The sequence below is a fragment of the Azolla caroliniana genome, unplaced genomic scaffold, assembly GCF_043228905.1.
Source record: "Azolla caroliniana isolate FFs.n. ecotype wild unplaced genomic scaffold, voAzoCaro1.0.p SCAF_4, whole genome shotgun sequence".
In the NCBI taxonomy this organism is placed as follows: domain Eukaryota; kingdom Viridiplantae; phylum Streptophyta; class Polypodiopsida; order Salviniales; family Salviniaceae; genus Azolla; species Azolla caroliniana.
Window position 1 is genome coordinate 13,663,343 of NW_028230439.1, and position 10,271 is coordinate 13,673,613.

At 37.0% G+C, this 10,271-nt stretch overlaps 1 protein-coding gene across 2 annotated transcripts; it reads right to left on the minus strand.

Annotated features, from left to right (window-relative positions):
* Window positions 1-427: 427 nt before the first annotated feature.
* On the minus strand, window positions 428-9,528 carry LOC147865110 (proline-, glutamic acid/leucine-rich protein). Of its 2 annotated transcripts, XR_015529617.1 has the most exons (14): window positions 9,205-9,528; window positions 8,607-8,723; window positions 8,369-8,430; window positions 7,700-7,802; window positions 7,536-7,607; window positions 5,148-5,207; window positions 4,931-5,060; window positions 4,669-4,853; window positions 4,291-4,484; window positions 4,047-4,174; window positions 3,408-3,697; window positions 2,643-2,895; window positions 735-1,818; window positions 428-654 (listed from the first exon to the last, which is right to left on the minus strand). XR_015529617.1 is itself a non-coding variant. In XM_087317852.1 (13 exons), the coding sequence occupies exons 1-13, from the start codon at window positions 9,472-9,474 to the stop codon at window positions 785-787; spliced, it is 2,898 nt and encodes a 965-aa protein (XP_087173978.1). In that variant the 5' UTR covers window positions 9,475-9,528; the 3' UTR covers window positions 428-784. The 2 variants fall into 2 exon arrangements, 1 of the variants encoding a protein (XP_087173978.1); XM_087317852.1 differs by having other exon boundaries at window positions 428-1,818.
* Between the last annotated feature and the right edge of the window lie 743 nt (window positions 9,529-10,271).

The following is a 10,271-nucleotide window of genomic DNA, read 5'->3' on the forward strand; positions in this document are numbered from 1 at the left end:
ATATTTTCCTCTTATAATAAAATATAGGCCCCCCAAATATAGGAGTGGTTTTCATTTGGGTTTCCAAGTCTCAAGGATGGTCAATTTTTGGCAGAGTGATCTTTCATGCACCTATTCATGCGGCGTCAACTGCCTACAATAGTATGGCAAGTCTCTAAACAACTAAGTTAGCATCAACTTGGTGAATATGGTTGGTTCACTGATTAAATTTGGATAATTCTCTCTCTAGATAGATAGACTTCAATTATCATCCAAGCGGTGTGTGGCATTTATATCGAATACAAATATTCTTTCATGAAGTGTCAATAAACTTTCAACGATGTTGACACTCTTACTGTGAAGGAAACTGAGAGAATCCAGAAAGTTTGAGCATATATAAATTGGCATGAGAATTGGGAAATGCATCCATGTAAAAATCTCACATGAATAGATAACTAATGAAGTCTCTTTTAAATAAATCAATCCATGCAACTTCAGCAGAGTTCAGGAAAACTCCAAAGTTCAATTCCTATCAATTTGGAATATACACAGCTGATCAGTAAAAAATTGTTCTCCCAGATGAAAGCCTAGACTCTGAATAATTTAGAGCAGGAATTTTATCTCTGCACAACAAGAAAATCGAACAGATTTTGATTCCTACTCTCAAAAGTTTATGTGTTGTTAAACTGCCGAAAAAAATGATGTATGTTGTTCTCTCATTGATCAGACAAAAGAGATAAAAAACATTTACCTAGAAACTCATCAGTAGCAAAAAAGCCAATCGCCAATATCATCTTACATCAAATTAATCAGTATCTGGATCACCATCGACAATGTCAGGAATTGCATCAGAATCAGACTCCGATAAACTGTGAGAAGCAAAAGCAATATCATGTGCCAACGATGCATTTCCTACATTAATTGCACTCTGTGATGTCATTACGGTATCTTTTTCAATAGACATGGATGATGGATGAGTAGCAGTAATGGTAGTGATGGATTGAGGATCAATAACGTCACTTGATGGTCGGTATATTGAACCCGCAACTTGACTGCCCATTTCATTCATGGAAAATTTCCCATTTGTCATCATCATCATCATCATCTCACTTGGTAGATTTTCCCGTGATATTTCCAATGTTCTAGTTATCTCCCCAACCATGGGTCCTTGAGACTCTATTGCCATGTTTCCAACCATAGTTCTCTGAATCTCTCCAACCATAGCTCTTTGAATCTCTATGGACTCATTAAGCATATCCCCAACTATCAACATTGCTCTCGGAATCTCAACTCTTGGATTATTATTGATCTCTCTTGGCTCTCCAAGTATATCTCCAACCATTGACAACATGACCCTATCCTCATCATCGGCTAGAGATTGTCGTGCACTTACATTACCTAGCCCCCTTTGAATGTTGTTGATCACTTGAAACTCATCATCAAATCCTTCCACCATCATACTGTTACCATCATGAGAACCCACTTGTTCGCCTCCATAATCAACAATCCAGCTCTCAATGTCTTCTTGAACAAAAGGATCCCCTTCAACTTCAATTTGCATCCCGGAAGTGTTCACTTTCAAAGGAGGCAAGTGAGAAGAGAAATTATGATTGTTTACATTGGGAGATGTTGAAGGTGCTAGTCCTTGCAAAGGTAAAATGGATCTTTGCATTGGTGGACCTGAATTCTCGGTGATAGAAGACAGCACCTGACCAGAAGGGATGATGCTTGCAGTGGTTGGTGCAAATGGAAGACTCCGGGGATGAATTAGTGGCTCCAGAGCCAAAAGAGCATGGGCACAAAACTCAGCAACTTCAGTTCCAGCAGCTTCTTGACGACCTACAGCAAAAGCCATGTTTTCTTCAGCAACAATATTATATATATAGATTTTTTTTATATTTATTTATTTATTACTTTATTTTATGTCCATTTTAAGTCATAATGTTTTGCAGTTTTGCATTTTTGAATAATATGTTGTGGGAAATTACTTAAAAAAAAGTCTCATGATGTTTTGGATACTTTTACCAGAAACGTGTGAAATTTACAGAGTGGTAGGTGTTCTAGCAATTTTTGTGAACATAGAGACACTGTAATGATTTGTCCCAAACACTATAATACTGATCCGAAAGCTAAATGAGAATGAGATGCAAAACCCAGAAAATTACAAGAGGAAATGACTAGTAGGTCCTTATATCTGTCTTTCAGACTAAGCAAGTATATGCCCCTCCATATGCTCAGTCTCCAATATGCACATTGAAATCCATCTTACAACTTTCACTATATGTTAGCTTCTATAGGAGAAAGACCACAAGAAAAACAATAAAGATAATAGAGTGAAAACCAAAGAGAACCAATATACATTGAAAGCCAAGATAAACTTCTGTAGCTTCAATATTAGAATAGACACAAAAAGGCAAAATAAGTTGCTTTATATAAATTTACAAATCACATTACACTCATGAGAAAGGTGACGGCAAGAAATACCAACAAAGATGCATGAAAAGGACCTCTCATAGAACCTTTCCAGAATGTCTGATATCGCATTAAAAAATGTCATGTTACAAATTGTAGAGAGAGCATCTTATCTATAAATTAAAAGAAAATGTTTGCAGAAGGACTTATTTACACATTGCAAAAGAAAGAAAGAGAGCAATGCATGAAACCTTTCCGGAATACTGATAAAGCTTGAGAAAGGAATGGTGGCCGGTGTGTGCATGGAGACAGTATCGAAGCCAAAAATGCTTGATATGCAGCCAATTGAAAAGCACCCGATGCAAAAGCAAGTGATTCCTCTTTGCAAGAAGTATCCTCGAATATGAGACTAGGTGACAAGCTCTCTTCTGATGCAATTAAGGCTACATTTGCAACCACGGAATCCACCTCCATTCGCCATTGTTCTGAGCGCAATGACCCCCCCTGAAGAAGATTAAAAAACAAAACAAAATCAGAAAGATAAACGTGTTTTTGGCCCCATTGACACTTGATGGAAGGGGGAAATGTTTTTTACATCTACAAACAGAATTTAATTTTAGGAGAAAACTGAATTTTACATCTACAAATTTACTTATTTGAAAACCATCCGATATATTCTGAACTGAATTTAATTTTCGAAAGCACATCCCAGATTACTTCCATTTCATTGAGCATTTGGAAACCATAGTGCTATCCAACCAGCAGATTTAGGGGTATTTTAGTGTTTTGACCTTCAATTTTTCATATTCAACATTAAATGCATAATACCATGGCTTCGGCCCGAATTCAGCTTTTATCTATGGAGAATAGATTAATAGAATTGAAAAAGCCTCGTCAAATTCCTCAATTATGAAGACAAAAGAAAAAAAACTAACCTTCTTATGATAATGTGATTTCCTTTTAAAGCCTTAAAGTACACTGGTATAAGACTTATTATATATAATAAGAGAACTAACCACTGTCAACAAAGCTTTCATCGCTTCTAGAGCAGCGATTTGAAGAGCCATACCACAACTTGAATCAGTATTATCCAATACAGTTTCGATAATACAAAGGGGGGAGACCATATCCATGTGGATACTTCCATTAACGTTGCACTTTCTTGCATGACCTGAATTAGATATTCCATGAGTGCAAGCATGTGCATGAGCACTGTTCATCGAGGATAGAGTAAGAACACTGGCAGTCCCTTTCAAGTCTGCTAATAAATTCTCGATCAGAGCTGGTGCTAGTTCAGATGCCATTCCTGTCCCCACAATATAGCAGTATCATCATGTGTGTCATGTAAAAATTAGTATTTGTCTCAACTCAATACGAGGAATTTAACGTTACGAAAAACACTAATATATCCTTCCCAAGCCTTTATATAATACAAGTTCATTCCTAGCAACCAAGCTCATCACCAACAGCTTAATAATCAACATAGAATTACTCACTTATTTAACAAATTGATTTGAATTGCCAATTAATCATTAAGTAAATATAAGTTTCCCATTAATCTTTTACCCTAGAAATCACCTAGTAACATACTACACTAGCAAAAATTATGCAGAATGCAAAACCAAAAGAAAGAATAGAAGATGTGGTTCACACACCTACACCCAATGTTATAAGCAAATGTTTGGAGATATTGTATAATTTAACTCTCAAACTGGGCAAGCCACAACGTCGGAAATATTCTGTTAGCAAGCGTACAATGTCGGCTCCATGTGGCAGTAGCTGACTACAAAAAAGATATATATACATAATGCATTTATTTGAGAAAAATCAAAATGCAATGAAGTTTTCTTAAAAAGAAAAGAATATTTTGGTTTAACATAGAAAAGAGAGAACTATTACCTTCTAACTCCACAAAGCGTAGCATGCAAGAGATCTAAAGCACTCGAATGAAGAGCAGGCAATGCGCAACAAAGCGACACTTGCTGGACAACTGATATTGGTGTGCCCAGACCAGATCCCGAATGATATGGAGATCCATCCACAGCTAGTATTCTTGTTATAGTTGCCAAAAGAGCAGTCAACGGAACTGGAACCTAGAAATTTTAACAATAGCCAGGAATAATATAAAAATAATGGCTTTTCATTTCAGCATTTCTAGTATTCTTTTATCCTGGAACCCTAAACAATAGACATCAATGAACCAATAACTAAACACAAAACCATAAATCATGAGCAGAGAAATCCTAAACAATAAACATACTTAAAAAACATATATACCTGCACTGGGAAACTATTACGTAGAAGATAATGACAGCATTGCAAAAGCACTGAGATTCTTGGAACCAATTGTTGCCAAAATGTTTTACCACTTTCCGTTATTGAGTTTGCAGTACCACCTAAGAACCAGCTCTGTTCTTGACCCCTTGGCATCAGTGCATTCTGAACTTTCTTTGCCAGCGTACCTGTGAAAAGAATAGAAAATCAATTGACAGAGATTATAGGAACACTATATTCAGATTTGGCACTTCCATGAACTGACCATCCTCCATTCCCAAAAAAGCATCATCCAGATGAGAATTGATTGCATGTAATATTCTTCTGAATAATGAATTCCAAGAGGCTGCGTCACCATGGGCCTTTGGTAACAAAGCCAAACAACAGGCAAATTTCTACATGCGAAACATTTTCAAAAGTTCACCTCCACAAGGCATAAAGATGAGCCACAGCACAGAAAAAATATATTCAAAACAATGTACCTTGGAGAGTGGTGCACTTATGTCTACTTCCATCAACTTTGAGGCAAGAAGTGTTTCGACCTACAAGAGAATTTCATTAATAACCAAAGCCTCTAAAGGTAAATATGCACATTGTACTCTGCTGAAAAAACAAAACAGTTTCCGAATCATATTTAATGGTTAAGATTTATAATACTCATGTTCTCCAATTTTAGGTGAGCAGGGACTGAGACTATGGCTAGCTGAATGAACCTTCACATTAGAGCAATGCAGGAGCAATGCTGTATCTGAGGCTGTTTTACAAAAGCTATGGAAGAAAGCTTCGGAATAGGGAAGTTTGAAGTACTTAAGAAGCAAAGAATTTGAATACACCCAAGATCAGAGAAAGCTCCCCAGAAGCTATTTATCAGATGCTCATCCTCCTAGATCATCATTCATCATCAAACTCAACTCTCCCTGACTATTTGCAAGGTGATTTGTCAACACTCAACTCTATTTATTTATCATAACCAAAGTCACCCACATTCTTTCAGTCTCTTTCGTTCACCTTGGATACGAGCTTCACATTAATATACATGAAAATAAACCTATTTTTCTATTCTATGTATTGGAGAGAAGGTATTCCAATTCTTTTCACATGAAAAATGTGCCTTGAGAAAGCACCCTATCTACTAACAACAAAGAGATTCCAATCTGAATGTGGAATCCCCAAACTTTATACTAGATCAACAGAAAAGTAGATGTGATTCACCTCCCAATGACCATAGGTCTTTATATTAATAGATCAGTCCTACCCTGGCTAAGCTTAAGTTAATGGCTACAGTGTTCACACCACAAAGGTCATCCATGAACCCTAGGCAGGTACACACATGCTAGTTCAATCATAGTGTGGTAAAATTTATCCACCTCTGAGAAGAGCTTCCATCCTTGAAAGCAATAGGTGGGAAATCCATAAAATTGCTCTACAATCCTCATCCTTTTCTAGGTCCTTGGCTAAAATTAAGCTAATGGCTACAGTTGTGTTCACACTACAAAGGTCGTAGCACAACCATTCTATACACCTATGGTGAGTCCTGAAGTGGCGAAATCTATCTTCAAATGATAAGAGTTTTCATCCTTGAAACAAAATGCAGATAAGAAATCCATAAAATTTTAGCACTCTCCCATGTCCAATCCTCATCAAGCCTAGTTTGCCAAAGACTTGGTGTATAATAGAACAAGTTCTTGTGTCCTTACAACTCATGTCCAGAGTTTTCATTCACTCGTGAGACCACAAGAAGCTCAATCAGGTCTATCACCCCAACCTCTTACAGAGTCCGCTGACAGGGAATATAAGATATAGCCGTGAATCATCTCATAGGTTTATCTCACATGCAGACTTAAGAATTCTACAAGTGATTGAAGGTAGTCCATACAATGGATTTTAGAGTCACTTTCAAGGATTGCTTGCTTCAATTGCTAAGAAATGAACTCACCACTGTTATACTCTCTGGAAGCATCCATAAATTGACCATATAGCGAGAAATTTTACAATGGATCAGTTATCATACCATCCATCACAAACAATGATAAATTCATGCACCTTCCACAACCGGCTGTGAATCCAGCATGCTTGTGTGAAAAAATGCCTTATAGGAGCAGTAGAGTCAAAGTTACAAAAATCTTGGACAGAGCTGTATTGGAACCATGAATAAGTTCAAGAAGATGTGGTCTCAGCTGAGCACGGCAGTATCAGATCATCACTTGTGGAAGGGGGAGAACATACATTGACAGCAACTGAGACCAGAGCACAACAATGAAGGTATAATCCTAACATCAAAAACGCCCTGAATAACTATCAGTAGTGGTACATTGACGACATCACAATCACTCTATTTAGGATAAATCATCCTTTGGACAAGATCTAGGGTCAAACAATTCACAGACCTAGAAGGAATAAAAAAAATATAGGAACGAACCACTCACCTAACTTATATCCAGAGAAACTACAGGCAGAACATTTTCGCTTATGCTTGGCATTCGAAGCTTCAGAGCATGAACAAACTAGGCTGAAATTATTGTGGTTATGTGATGTTAATGATAGAGATAGAAAAAATATAGGAATGAACCACTCACCTAACTTATATCCAGAGAAACTACAGGCAGAACACTTTCACTTATGCTTGGTATTCCGAGCTTCAGAGCATGAACAAACTAGGTTGAAATTATTGTGGTTATGTGATGTTAATGATGGAGATGGCAATATTGGGTATTCTCATATTTAAGGTATTTTTCAGATAAGCCACTTGGAATCTCTTTGCAGTACTGTTGTACTCATTAGGAAGAATGTAAATCTGATTTCAAATTAGCATTCTGTGTTTAACCATGAGTTACAAAGATAAGACATACGATAAATAGTAAAATACGCACCTGGGAAGACTGCTGCTTCACGGAGGCTGGGAAGCACTTGAGCATTGTTAAGAGTAAATCTATTCCATTATTCTGTATTATCTCAGAAAACAAAAATTGCACTTACTCACCTCATAATGACAACTTCATCCAAGTAGATGTAGCAAAAAGAGGAAGCTACTGACCCAGATAGATCTTGAACTTTGTTCACTCAAAAGCTGTAAGACGGGCTGAACTAGCTTTACACTGAGACTCGTGCCTTCACGCTTCACACCGATTGATGCCAATCTATAACAGAGCTTTAGTGTGAGAAACTAAAGTTGAAAAACCTCAATTAGTTATCAAAGAGAGCTGAAGCACATCATAAAGTGTGCACACTCGAGAGAAAATTCCCAGAAACTTCTCTTCCTACTATCAGAGTGCATATTTATTACCACTGAATCTCAACAAAGCAAATTATTTTTTAAAAATGTAGTTTAAAAGGCTATTTGCAAAGCCCAAAAAATTCAATTAGTTCTTTAACACTAATATTAATATGGGAAAAAGAAACAGCAAGCATATCGATCAACTTGTTGTGCTGAATATATCTCTAGACTACGAATTTTCAATTCCACTAGAAAAAAAAGCAGACACGTGACTGTTTATGTATATTTTTGAAGTTTTGAATGTTGTGAAAACAAGATAATAGAAAATTACATTGAGCTTTGCAAATTATATGTTTTGCATGAACACGATACCATGCCTTGGTAGAAGTGTAAATGTTAATCTTGAAAGCAGTAACAAAGTAAAGAACTACAACGCCCGTGTATAGAAGCAATGATTTGAACTAATGTTGAACACTCTAAATATGTTACCTGCTTAGGAGATCTGTAAGTGACGCATAAGCTGCTCCTCTAACAAATAATGGATCTGTTGGCTGTGATAGCAGTTACAAAATACTATGAGCACTCAGAAAAATCTTCCATATGAACAAATAAAACCCTTTTTTATTAGTTCTTCTATAGCATAGGGCTTATTAGTAGGAATATCCAGCATTTTGTAAAGATGACAACTTATATCATCTTCAAAGCGAGTTCTAGGTAGGAGGTAGACCTTCAAATGGACAACAAGCTTCTGAAACCACGAGACGTATGAATCCAAGAATCTCTGCCGGGTGCATTCTTGGCAAGTCAAACCAAGAAGACCAACTCCAGCCCAGCATTTCTCCGTCTGATGAGAGTGCCAACATTCGGTCAGAAAATGACTTTTGCAAAAAAACAAAAGATTAAAACACTGCCCAGTGCAGTGTTCGGGAAATTCCTTACTTTATCAACCAGCCAGATTTCTTTTTCATGCATGAATGGATGGGAAATTATGAGAAGTAGCATATAAATCTATAGGAATTTAGCTAAAAACTAATTACACTCATCACCTCAGAGCTTACCCCTCTATACATATTAGTGAGACTTTGTAGCAATTTAATAGAAGCTTTATACATTTCGACTGGATTATTTCTCTAGGTTAAAAAAAAAAGATGCATGAACCAACGGAATATATATATATACACATATAATAAATCAATAGAGAGTAAAATAGCCCATCAGAGAGAAAGAGAGAGAGAGAGAGAGAGAGAGAGAGAGAAGAAAACGGTAAAGAGCACAAAATAACATAAAAAAAATCACGGATTAGAGAGTTGTGTATGTAGACATACCATGGTACTTTGAAGCATAGAGTTCAGGCGTTCAATCCAGGATTCAATGGCTATTTTGTAAGCATCAGTAGATTTTGGAGAGGGGTTGGTAAGACGTGGTTCAGAGAGGAGATGATGCCTTCGGATCATGGATATGACAATTGAGAGCTCTGATGGGGGCTTGGGAGGTTGCCGATCATCAGGCAAATGAGTCGATATTATCGAAGACAACAAAAGCGGCCTCAACCTAGCATCGTACATGCCATTCAAAGCCTCGTCAAAAGAAGCCATGATTTCTTTCTTTCTTTCTTTCTTTCTTTCTTTTTCTCTTTCTTCTTCACTTTCTTTCCTCCTCCTCCTCCTCTTCTTCTTCTTCTTCTTCTCGTTTTCTTGATAGACTTGACTTGGTGCAGTTTCAAAGAAGCCGCCGAGCCGAGCCGAGCCTAGCCTAGCCTTCTTCTTTCTCCTTTCTTCTTCCTTGTTTTTTCAATCGAATTGATAACACCCTTGTTGGCAATAATATTAAGAAGGCTTACCCACAAAAACTCTGGGTTCTTAAGAGCCTCAGCATCAATATATCCTCAGGAAAGCCCATTCCAATCTTATCTGAATTTTGGTGGATTTTTGCCATTTTGTTAAAATAGGCGAAATTTTCAGTGCATTATTCTCTCCCTCGTCAAACACTGTGTTTCAAAACCCGAGAACCTCATCAAAATCCATACACTTTCGGTTTTGAGTTTGAATTCAGTCCTCTTCTCCTCCGTAAAAAAGAAGTGGAAGAAACCTTGTTACATCTCAGTAATTCTTTTCTGATTAATCCGGGAGCAGAATAAGCCTCAAACATGACTCGTCTTTTACTTCAATGAAAGAGAAGAAAACCTTGAATATATATATATATATATATTATTGGAAAATGGGATTTGCGCGGAGCTTCGGAAAGGGAGGCCGCGGTTCTGTGAAGGTAGATAGATTTCTCTGTTTTTGTTCCGGAGAGAGAGAGAGAGAGAGAGAGAGAGAGAGATTCACTGCTTATCTGATAAAGAATTGCTTCTCAAAACAAACCGTTACATAAACCTTGAGAGAAACAC

Excerpts from the sequence above, each read along its gene's own strand:
- LOC147865110 (XM_087317852.1), bottom strand. The coding sequence starts at position 9,474 with ATGGCTTCTTTTGACGAGGCTTTGAATGGCATGTACGATGCTAGGTTG. Across the intron at positions 8,724-9,204 it reads CTATGCTTCAAAGTACCATG|ACGGAGAAATGCTGGGCTGG; the intron begins GTATGTCTACAT and ends CACTCTCATCAG. Across the intron at positions 4,175-4,290 it reads ACGCTTTGTGGAGTTAGAAG|TCAGCTACTGCCACATGGAG; the intron begins GTAATAGTTCTC and ends TCTTTTTTGTAG.